The sequence below is a fragment of the Leuresthes tenuis genome, unplaced genomic scaffold, assembly GCF_036924035.1.
Source record: "Leuresthes tenuis unplaced genomic scaffold, fLeuTen1.0.hap1 SCAF_16, whole genome shotgun sequence".
NCBI lineage: Eukaryota > Metazoa > Chordata > Actinopteri > Atheriniformes > Atherinopsidae > Leuresthes > Leuresthes tenuis.
In genome coordinates, this window is record NW_027325370.1 from 10,064,158 (window position 1) to 10,076,437 (window position 12,280).

At 40.8% G+C, this 12,280-nt stretch overlaps 1 protein-coding gene across 1 annotated transcript in view; it reads right to left on the reverse strand.

The window, feature by feature from the left end:
• The window catches only part of pex14 (peroxisomal biogenesis factor 14), a 45,607-nt gene extending 34,012 nt beyond the window's left edge, over positions 1 to 11,595 (reverse strand). The window contains exons 1-2 of the mRNA XM_072366238.1: positions 11,506 to 11,595; positions 9,271 to 9,321 (exon numbers count right to left, since the gene is read on the reverse strand). Coding sequence (XP_072222339.1) covers positions 9,271 to 9,321; positions 11,506 to 11,541 — 87 coding nt within the window. The 5' untranslated portion in view covers positions 11,542 to 11,595. The remainder of the gene's footprint in view (positions 1 to 9,270; positions 9,322 to 11,505) is intronic.
• Between the last annotated feature and the right edge of the window lie 685 nt (positions 11,596 to 12,280).

Genomic DNA, 12,280 nt, shown 5'->3' on the forward strand with positions numbered 1-12,280 from the left:
AGACTGAGGAGAGGACACAGCCCACGGTGAACCACTATAATGTCACACGGGGTGGCGTGTTACAGCAAAGGAGCTGAGTTGGCAAGCAGCTCAGCAGCAGACGCACACCTGTTCTGACATTTTCTGTCAACCTTGACACAGAAAACACATGACAATGCCACTCCATGCGCTTCAAACGTAAAGGGTATTTTGTGAAGCCCCTTCACTTCTCCTTTTCTCATCCCCATGATAAAACCACTTTCCACACACTTCCAGAGCCATGACGTAGTACTACGGCAGTAAGGAGAGAGAGCGGCGAGAGATAGTTTCTAGTCTTTTAGGATAAGACATACAAATACCTAATAGACAGTCTTATTTTGGGTCAACCAAAGACTGCTGGCAACTGTCTGCGCTGGCAGATTCGCAAAAAAGGATTGCAAGCCACCGATACCTCACATTAAATCCCAGAGTCCGCAGTAAACACAATCTGGAGTTGACAGAGTGGCCTCATCCTCTCCTCTATATATATCATCTCCTTCTCACCCTTTCTTTTGAAGTTCGGGACAGAGCTACAATGCACCCATCTATCTACTGCTTTAATCAAAGAGAAAGCAAAGTACTGCTGCCAGGAGAGAGGCACGGGAAAACAAATGCAATCTTCCTGTTAATCACTGCATTAACAAGAACTCAGCAGTCTTGACACATATGTCAGTGAAGAGAGCCACCAGGTGTTGGATAATTGTCAGTTGTGCCAGTGGCTACAGTGGGTTCCACTGTCGGTCCACACTTGTGCTCCACCTTAACGATAGCTTTGAAAGTCTTTATTGAGCGAGCACAGAGACAAAAAGAAGTCTTAGCCATGATATTTTGCATGCCGCCCGGAGTGGACTATGGATGAGATGGAGCGTTGTGATCGGTGTGGAGTGAAAAACAGCTCAGGTTTTTAGATGCATGTGGAAAGTGTAATTTAACTGAACGAGGGGGGGGTGAGCTGAAAGCAATTTGGAGGCAACTATTCTGAGAAACATGTCCATGCATTGACTTTCTGGCAAACAAATTTATTCTAAAAAGACAGCAGAGTCTCCAGACAAATTACTTGCCAGAACAGAAACTTGTCAGAAATGATTCACATGTTCCTTCCATACAGTACAAAACTACTGCAGGTGAAGATGGCGTCACAGTGGAAGCTTCAGTTTACTGGCAACACACTTCAGGAGCGTAGGCCTTAAGCTGGGCTGAGCAGAGTCAAACAGTTTTCCTTAAGTACAGTTTTTTTCAAGCCTTTTTCAAAGATAATCTATTTCAGTTTGTGTACTCTGTCGCTTTCATTTTAGCCTGGAGAGTAACACGCTATCCCTCTTTTTTTTTCAGATTCCCCAGATAAAGCCACAATCTCAGGGTGCCACACACAGAGAAACGCTGGAATCCCATTAGCATTTTGCTTTCATTATTTTTAATCAAACCCAGAAAACTGACACATATTAATTAATATCCATTACCAGCTTTTTTTTTTTTTGCCCCTCTCCCAGAGAAGACGTTCGGGGGAAAAGAAGCAATTAACTTAACAAAATAATCAAAAAAATTGTTACAGAAATCTCTGATAAATGTCATGCGAGGTCCCGTCTAAATGTAAGAAGTGTAATACATTCTTGCTGTCATATTCCATTAAACTGCTATTACAGTCTTGATAGAACTATTAGTCACTACATTATTAATATCATTAATGTATTTACATTTTTGGTGTACAAGCCTGCTTTCATGCCATAATTTATGAAGGCAACTTCAGATATGTTATAACATTCTCCATCTAGGCTCTTTTGTGTTTATTATTGATTGTGAAAACAGCCAAAATCCCAAATCTAATACCCTCCTGCCCTCCCCCCTACGCCTTAATGTATTGGAGTGGGCTGTTTACATTAAAGGACTGGAATAAAGTGCATTTACATCTGAGGCATAAGTTCATAATTTACATTCCAACATTTATTAGAGGTGACAAATGTGCATTTGGTCCTCTCATTCTTTTCCACAATGCAGCACTCATTCAATCCATATAAATTACAGCTGGGCTATGGAGTGCAAGAGCAAATTATTTTATTATATGCATGCATGTATGACTCTTTAGGGGGTTACTAAGACAAACAGGGAATTACTTGATTAGGCCAACTGTGGTTAACAAAGAAAGAAATATGAGACTGAGTGTCAGGCCAATCAAACTTTAGCATAAATGTTTGGCTCTCAGTCAAAAAATCTAAAATACACAGATCTAAGTGTAGAAGATTCAGATTGCTGTATTACTTTGGTACACTGTGCTACTCTTTTATAAAGTATATATGGCTCGTTTAAGTAGTGCTGTTCCAAAAGCTTATCCTTTGTTGGCACTCACATTATTCAATTAAAAGAAACTTGCCTAAAAGGCAGTATTATATTACATAATTAGACAGGGCAGCATTTTCAGAAGTGTAGTTACAAATGCACTGAGGGGATCCCTGCATTTGAACAAATATCTGGCGCTGTAGGGGAGCTTGCCGACAAATTAACAGCTAATAACTTACTGGGAAGCCAGATAAAAAGAGAAAAAAAATGTTCCCCAAAGTGTCAATTACAAATAATTTTTCCTCTGATTTCCACACTTGTGAAAGCGGGATGTGCTGAAAGGCATTTTGGTTCGAGTCAAAATTGCGTGTTGTTCATTTATTCCCTTTTTTCTTTTTTCATTTCTTCGCGCCCGATTCATTCTGTGAGAAAATGATTCAGCCTCAGCAGCAGGACTGTTGAGGATGGCTCTGAAAGAATTAGTACACGGCTCCCTTATGACAACACAAGCTGGTCTGAGAGGAGACAGACAGACACACAGGTGCAGGGACAGGGGAAATGAAGGGGGATTCAATCAAATTCGTGTTCATTAAAATCAGAGGACATCACAAAAATTAGAAAGATGCTGACAAATCAAAGGGTCTCAGTACCTGAATTACCATAGTCATTTACTTATTAAAGCCAGGATGCTTCCTGTCAATCAAGAGCCATCACATTCCCCATTTGCAGCGGAAAGCCACCGTAATTGCTTCTCATACTAATCAACGCAACTTGTGTAATTATGCCTTGAAAGTGACATTGGAGGCTGAGAGCGATGTGAGTAGTCTTGACAGCGGAGACATCTCAGATTCATCGGGAGATTTCTAGCCTCGCTGCAAGGAGACAAGCCACTCTCAGACCAAGTTACTCACTCGAGCAGTTTACAACCATAAACACAAAGAAAAGACGATAAATCAAGCTGAAGTAATTACAAAGCAGAATGGAGAGTAAAAAGGAAGCTTAGCTCAATAAGACCACTTTCCCAAGTATATTGAGGCAAAATGACTACGCTGTAATTAAACTGGGTCGTATTTCTATCATTTCTTAAGTAAACATATTGTGACAGTTCACTAAATTGTGGGAGAATAGGAAATTACAGCTCTGTTACCAAGTCGTTTACATTAATCTACGTGCTGCAACAAAAACCCTACAAATAAAGTCCTAAGTATTCATTAAAGTTTATTGAATTCAGCTTAATCACAGACTTTACATATGTCTCCAGAATGAACTTTGCTTAAAACTAGCTTCAACATTCCTCCGAGCACTGCGAAGCTATCCAAACCATATTCCCAGGCTGCATCTGTCACTCGTCACACTGCGGCCCATCCCGGAAGGTCAGAGTGAGGTCAAAGTACTGCGACAAATCACAGGCCGCGGGTTACAACAAGAAACTATCTGGATTATTGACACAATGACAGCCGTTTTATCTTCCTTCGAGAAGAAATTTTCATGGACTTTAAGGCCTTTTCGATGCTTTGATCAAACAAAACAAATAACGCAACAAAATGCTATTGTATGGGCTGGTAGTGCAGATCAAGACCAGCTGAACACACGCGGCAGAAATCACAAAATGAAAATAATTCAGAAAATGGGTTGGACTCATCTGGGCTCATCCTTTTCAAAGAGGTGGGTGGAACCACTGCTGAAAAAGAAAAAAGTCGACAACATCAAAAAGAAGTCAACTGATAATTCTGGCACGCTATGAGTGGAATAAACTTAATGATTTCATCGGCAAACAGAAACAAAGATGAAAGATTTATGGCTCATAAAAAAGTTCAAAGGACAGAAAAACCAAAATCCCTGTCTGTGTCATTCCTCGCTCATGACCTCCAAACTTCAGCACATGTTGAAGACAAAGTGATAAAAATGCTCTTTTGTGGCCAAATATGAGCAAAACAAGTACAGTCACTGACACAGAAAACTGGGGCTTTTACAGGAAAAGCCTGTGTGATTCACCCCTGCATTCAACTCTAATGAGTCAAAAAGTGTGACCTGCACTTAAACAAGAAGTCACAGCCAGAAGCTGTAAACTCATTTTCCCCGTCCAAGCCAGCAACGTCGGCAGGACCTGGAAGATGTGCTCTGAGCATGCACGATAAATCTGACGTGAAATCATAATCATAAAAGCAATTAGCTGACCCTGCGCCACTCGTCCTTGGACATGACAGTGAGAATTCATACAGAGTCCTCTAAGGAGGCTGGCTGCGGGGTTGGGCGAGGAGGGGAAAAAGTGCAACACAGCAACAATAAAATGGAGGGCCCTTCCTGTGTCATTAACCACAGAAACAAACAGCGCATGATGCACAATAAGTGCTGTGAAACAGAGAATTGAGCTTTTATGCATTACAAAGAGAAAACGTTATCACGGCCGCCTGAAACAAACTGTGGTGAGCAGATGGGTTTTTTTTGTAAACTATATGCATCAGTAGCACAATGAAGCTAAGTCACTCTCATACATTACTCCCCTCATCATTAGCCCTGAACTTTAATGCACTGTTCAGATAGCACTCAATAACGATGCGACTTATTCAAAGTCAGACAACAAAAATATGAAAATTGATGCTTCCCACGCATGCATTTGATCAGTGCTGTTTACAGTTCAACGTGACGAGACACAGAATCAGTCCATCAGATCAATGCACCTCCGTCTTTTAAGGAACACGCTAGAATTCGAGAAATCACTCCTCTCACAACCTTGCTCGCAGACACATGCACACAGTTTCTCACCATCACTTCCCACTCCGTAATTGCAGCCAGGCCGAACTAGTGGCTGCCACCTAGTGACCGTCTTCCTCAATAATCATGAAATATCTCTATAGCACGCGCCCCCACTCGGACCATAACTCTCCTTTACTGCAGACAGCTCCAATAAAGGATTACAATTACAATTAAAGTAATGAGCAAAGAGGAAAAAAGGAAAATCTCAGTGAGGGTTCCCTTGACTAACTAAATGGTAGCCTAGTTTCTTGACAGAATGGAGTTACCATACCAGACTCATTACTGGCTCTCATCTCTTACTCTGCCCCAATAATTAATTTGGAGCACGTTGAAACCTGAAGTTCTCAAAAATTAAAATAATGGCTTCAAACGTGATAAATGTGAAATGAAATGGTGAATTTTCAGATGCAGCTCTTGGTTTTTTTTTTTTGCTTTACGGTGGCGTAAGTGTGTTGGGTTTGTTCTTTTTGAGTGAAAGAAAACTTCAGTGCGAACAGGACAAACCGCAGTTAAAATGTCTTTCATATACATATGTTCCACGAGGAAACTCATGGAGAAAAAAATAACTGAGTCGAGACCCGAGAGTAACCTTTGACTTCCTGGTTTCGCCACTGTTACATTTGTGAGACACCCACGTGGAAGTAAAGAAGAAGAAAAAAAAACTCTTTGAAAGCCAACATGTGAACAACATCTGTGTCCCTGCGACTCATGGGCCTCAAAAAACTAAAAAAAAAGTCATCAGGGCAAGAGAGGTGAAATGAGGAGGAAAAAGAGCCAGAGAATTACAGAAGGGAAACAGTAGCTGCAGCGGTGCCTTCGGGCCTTAGGCCACACCAGTGACTGTCGGCATGGCTGCTGCCAGCACGCCAGGTCCGCCAAAACTCCTGAACTCAACACGATCTTCTTCTATTCCCCCTCGATAGTAACATGACTATATTGTAGCAGAGGGGCTACGGAAATTTGAAGACTGCTGAGCCAAAACAGATCACTTCAAAGCGGCTTATTTAACGCTTGCTAAATTTTTCATCACAGTCGCTTAATATCCTGGGGAAGCAGGGCTTTTGAAGTTGCTGTGAGACCGGGGATGTTCTTCTTACAATTCTTTTTCTCCTCCCTCTGCTGTACTAAAATCCCCAAACCTAAACACCTAACACACACCCAGTTCACACCATCTATGCCTACATGCACACACTGACAGTGCAAGTGGTACAGATTCGCCTCCCGCACACACAAACCACACGCCTGCATACCCACAAATAAAAACACATTTATTCATTTGGGGCCTGAATCTTTATTTTTTTCAGGGTGCAGAGAGTCAATAACAGGCTTAATGCCACCAAGGATAGCCAAAAGTATAACGGTTCTATTTGGTGAGGTGTGAACTCTCTGCACACACACACGACCCTTCACATCCACACGGTGCAAGACAAAAGCTCTCAATTGGTGGCTTCGTTTTGCCTCGTTTACGCCGAATAGCAAACAGAGTAAACTTGTCCTGGAGACTAAACGATGTCGGCACAGGCGCAGTTGTGTGAACGTGAAAATAATCTGATACCACAGCCTTATTTCCAGTCAACACATCCTGATCAATATTCATGCAGAAAGCCAAACATGCTCCGAGGCTAGTCAAAGTTTTCTGAAATGTGATGGACCGATGACCAAATCAAAGAATATGCACACATCGCCTGGACTTCGGTACACTCGGGTGACTATTTTTCAAAATTTTGTGAAATCTAACTGGCAAAATAATTAACTGAATACTGAATAAGCAGTAATGACAAAAAAAACTATAACTGAAACCATATATGGTGCATTTTCATATACCCATCATAAAAAGTATTTTTACCCATTTATAACCCATTAAGACTGGATGTAACATCCTTACTCCTCCCCTAAAAGCCTGACCTTGTTTTATATTATATTATAACACCATTATCATGGCATTAAACTACTTCTGTTTTCCTTCCTTAATGTTGATGAATAATTCTTAAGAAAGATGTGAGAATTCTCCAGTGATTGTTATTTCGTGTTTCCATCTGTGTCACACAAACGTGAACAATTCTATGAAGCTCTCAGGAAAAGGTGCGCTTCAAACACCTCAGACCTTAAAGTTCCAGTGACCTACAGTGATCTCAGCAGCGGAAATCGTTTTTTTTTTTTTTTTTCGTCATCCCATAAAAGCAATATATGTTGCGTATTTAAATTCTTGTTCCAAGTTAGAACAAGGCCCCACTATAATCTAAAAATAAAAAAAGCTGAATTGCTTCAACTTGTCTAGTCTCATGCAACAACACTTCCTGGTTTTTTCCCTTTATTTTCACTGAATAAAATGTTGTATGAATCCTCCTAAATGTCTAATATTTTAAACTTAAAGAGTGATTGAGCGAGATGCGAACTGATCGAAGGGTGTCACTCGAGTAAGCGAGCACAAAGACTATGGACATACCAGCAATAGACTGGGAGGAGTAATGGCCGTGGCATGGGTGAGCAAAAGGTGTACGGGTGGGGGTGTGGGGGATTGTAGATGGAGAGAGCCGAGGTGAAAGCGAGCAAACAGCAGCGCCAGAGGCAACAGCAGCGGCTGGCAGCGACTGGTATACCAGTCAACCGTGGAACACACACTCTAAGTGCAGGTCCAGAGCTGCCCCTCTGGGTTGTGTGGTGGCAGAGGCTTTGGCTCTGGCCCCTGAGCTGGGCCCTTTTGCCATCGAGGAGAACCCAAGCTGCATACTGTGGCAGGGCCTGCTGATCTGGGCGAGGTGAGTCAGAACCTGTTAACATGACTGGTGTCCCCAGCCTGACACACTGGCTTGTTTGACATGGCCATGTGCACATGAATGTTATACAAATGTGTGTGTATAAATGTGTGCGTGTGTGTGTGTGTGTGCGTGTGTGTGCCTGTGTGTGCATGTGTGCTCTCTTGCTCCTGTCCCTCCCAACCCTGCCAGCACTCCCTTTCCTCTCATCCAGATAAAATCCTTTCAGACACAAATTTCAATTATTCACCTCATCCAAATAATGCCATGTGACAAGAATTATCCCTACTGTAATAATCCACTTAACTGGGAAAGAGCAGCTCATCAAAAAGAGAAAAGAGAAAAGGGGCTGGAAGTGAGGGTGGTGGGACTTGTCAGCCGGTCTCGAATCAGGACCCTTGTAACAAGAATTTCTTCCCTTTTTGAGGAGGCAGTCTTCAAGCTCACTGGGATGATGAAATTGAAGTAAATTGAAAGAAAGCCTGGGAGAATGCTCCCACAATCAATAAACCCAGGATTAAATTAGCCTTGGCATGAAGGGATGATGGGGGGAAGATGAAGAGTGAATGGTGGTGAATGACATTGAGACATGCAGCCTGAGCAATGCAGCACATCTCTAACCTGGATGCTGTGTCCATACAAGGACAGTGAATGTACCTGGGATGCATTCTACCCATTTAGCTATAAAACAACTCTATAAACACTTCCTTATACAGGCTATTGAAGACTCTTCTTTAACCAACAACAGATCAAAACAAAAACATTCTTTAGACCCATTATTGGCAGACCAAATCAAAATGTTCCCAAATAAAGGACAACAAAGACGTCAACGTTTTTTATGCTATACGTGATTAAAGCGACTGCTGCTGTTAAAGTAGACCTTTCTCAATCTATTTTGCTGTCCAAAGACAAGGAACATAAAGTACACTCTCATTACGGCTCAGGGAAATCAGTGTGCTGCTAAAGTGACTGTCCGCTAATTAGAAATATTTTACACTCGCAGTCCCTGGGGAATGTGTAATATCATCCGATTAGCCGAATAAAAGTTGCCAAAGCTAAAGGATAAAGCAATGTTAATGTTTCGGTGTGTTTTGCAAGAAATCATGGAACAAATACAACAGACATTGATTTCACAGGCAAGCAAACCACAATAGCAAACAAACTAGTCAGTAAATTCAGCTTTTTGGGTGAAAACTCGCAGAATTTGAAGAATAAGGATTGAGAATCACATCGTGTGCTGTTACGTGTCATTACCTGATGCATTTATAAAACTGAATTCTTATTCAGTGGGGGGGGGATTGGACAACTTAATATGTAATAATGTAACAGTGTCATTTGATCCAGCACACTATCTCAGTCTAATCTGCACCTACATTAAGAAAAAGCCAAACTTTAAGTCCTTGTTGCTTCTTCGTCCATTATGTCACATAAATAAAGTGATTTGTATGAAACTAGAAATCCTTACTAGTGCTTCTCTGGGCCGAGCTGCTCCATCATCTCCAGGTGGAAGGCCAGGCTGCAGAGATAAACAAACACTTGTATTAGAGGGCCATCTACTGGAGGACAGAGGTAGTGCTGGTGTTGAAATGACCAACTAAAAAGATTCAAACTTGCACATATTTAACATGATACATCTTAACTCTGCGCTGAGCACTGTAGCAAAAAATGAAAGACAACATCATCTTTGTCACTTGATCATCCCTGGGAGTTTCTTGATTGTGCTGAATGCATTTAATGTCTCGTTGTGGATTAAATAAAGATTACATATTTGAACTACATCAATCTAGGAGGAATGATTTAGGGAATGGGCTTTCAACAACTGAAACATCCAATAGCTGTTTCTTGGACAGGCACTGACTATTTCTCTATAATTTCTTATTAAGTTAAGCAGGTAAAGGGAGTTTATTCAAAGCCGGACATCTGCACAGTTGTTACTGTGAAAGCACAACATTTGGTCAAATTGTCTCCCGATGCCAGTGAAACTGGTACACAGTACATAAACTGTCCCTCAAAAAACATGTTAAAAAGCCGGACCAATTCTGCAACAGCATTCTTTATTTCTACCTGAATTATTAGAGGGAGAGGAGCACCAGAGAGCTTGGAAGCATCTCATGATCTGAACTAAACATCACCTTTAAAACACTTGGATGTGATGTGATGGGCGTGCACGGCACCGATGGCACTGAAAGTGTAGTTTGGTATTTCATGGTGATATGACGGAAGCAGCTGACTGCAGTAAAGTGGATATGGATATACAGGTTGCTAATTTGTTTCCCAATATTGAGTACCGGTAGTTCTCAAATTGTATGAAGTAAATTATGTCTTTTTTTTCCCCTTTTAAACGAGCCGTTTTCATGGGGAAAAAAAACAACTGTTTGTTTTAAGTGTTAACATTAACTGTCAATGCTACTGGTTTGGGATAAATGGGACAAGACATGAAAAGCAAAGCGACGAAAAAGCGCATTACATTTGTGCACTTCATCCCAACACTTCAGAGTCGCACAGCACATGAGAAGGTTACTGTCAACATGCAGAATATCAATATCACAAAGACACTTTGACTTCTAAAAGGACAATCACAGGTCTGTTAATGAGGGTTGCAATCCACTCAGAGGAAGTTTTTTCACACTAACTACTATGTACAGCCACAGAGGTGGAATGCAGCTCTCATTTAAAGAAAAGTAAAACCTGGGATTAGCGCCATATAACAAAGCATTTGTTTACAAATTGCAAACATATTACATACTGCATGTATTCCTAATGCTGTATATCCCACAAAAAAAAATCAGCATTTTCATCACATAAAGAACACAATAACTATTTGGCTGATGGATGAGTGCAAAATTCTGATCAAATTAAGAATTTGTGTTTTTTCTTTTTCTAATATTTTGTAAAGTAACAAAAATCTATTCAAATTCGTGCAAAAGCTACATATACTGGGGTTCTCTGAAGCTGTTCAGGTGCTATATCTGTTGTCCATATAGTACATGACACATTTCTGAATCACTGTTGGAAGTACAACAACTTTACCACTTAATTTCTTTCGTTTCAGGAGTCTATTGGTTTAGTCAGCATACACTATATCTAAACGCTTGACTTCTCTGCAGTTCATGTTGCATTTTCAGTATCTTTGGTAAATGTGCTTGCTGAAAGTAACATCCCTGTAATTGCAGAGGCAAAGTAATAAGCAGACACTAGTGAGAAGTATGAGCCCCTTACTATTAACATTTATTGTCTTGAATGTTTGTAAGCCACCTGAGGAACAACAGTGCTAGCATGAGACAGAGTCCAAACCAACTGCCTGTAGCTTTCAGTGACCTTTCCATTCCACAATCTCATCAATTGCCCATGACAAGACAGACAAGGCTAAGTGGTCAAATGGAAAACTTAGCAACACTTGGCCATGGTAAATAGCTAGCAAACTACATAAACAAGTTACGGTATTTGAAACGAGGCATGGTGAAGCTCGACATCGTTTTGTGTTCACTTCTCAGCAAAAGCCTGTGTGAGAGGCAACTTTTGAAACGTAACCTAGTTAGCATGCTAACTAGCGAACAAGCTACCCCTCGTGAGCTGAGCAGTTATAAGACAAATCGCTGAATATGTGGACCGTTAAAAACCACTGAATATCAATACACTAGAAGGATCCAAAGTTTTATCTGCACATCAAGATGTAAATGTCTTGGAGGCATAGAGAGACCTGTGTTGGTGGATCAGGTTGGTCGGTGGATGCCATCTTCCTATCCCTTGATTGCTCGAGTGAGCCACACTCGATTGCTTTTCCTGGAACACGCTTACTACAAACAGCTGGGTTGAAAAGATCAAAATAAATCAAAAACCGGGATCGTGCCTCGAACGAATAGTCAAACAAGACGTGTACATGCCCAACACTAATATTACCTAAAACTACAACTAGACAGAAAGTGACACGAAACAACAACAACAAAAAATGAAGATAGTCTCGCAGTTTTTTTGTGCACAGTAAAGGATCTTGCATAAGTTTAGCAAAAGTTGGTGTCACCTAATAATAACTTAACATTTCCTATGGATATATATCTCATATACAGAGAGAGATGTGATTGATCTCAGTGTCTGTGTGCATGTTGTTTTGGTGATTGATCTGTATTTATTATTTTGCATCTGTCCATATTTTGTATTTTTTATACTTATTTTGCATCTTGCCATTCTGTGTCTCTTGGTAGTCGCTTTACATCGTTTTAAGGTTTGTTTGTGTCCGAAATGCATCCTATTTTGATTTTGTTTTATTTTGGTGTACTTTCTGTGTTATATCTCAAGACCAGGAGCATCTGAGCCCTTGGCCCCGAGGCCCGTGCCTGGCATAAACTGGATTTATTGACGCTGACTTTAAATAAGTGCTGTAAATAAGACTCTTTACGAACTGGCATTGTATGAACGCAGTATTAATGAAATAGATCACAGCTAATTTAATTTATTTGAACGCTATCTAATTGGAG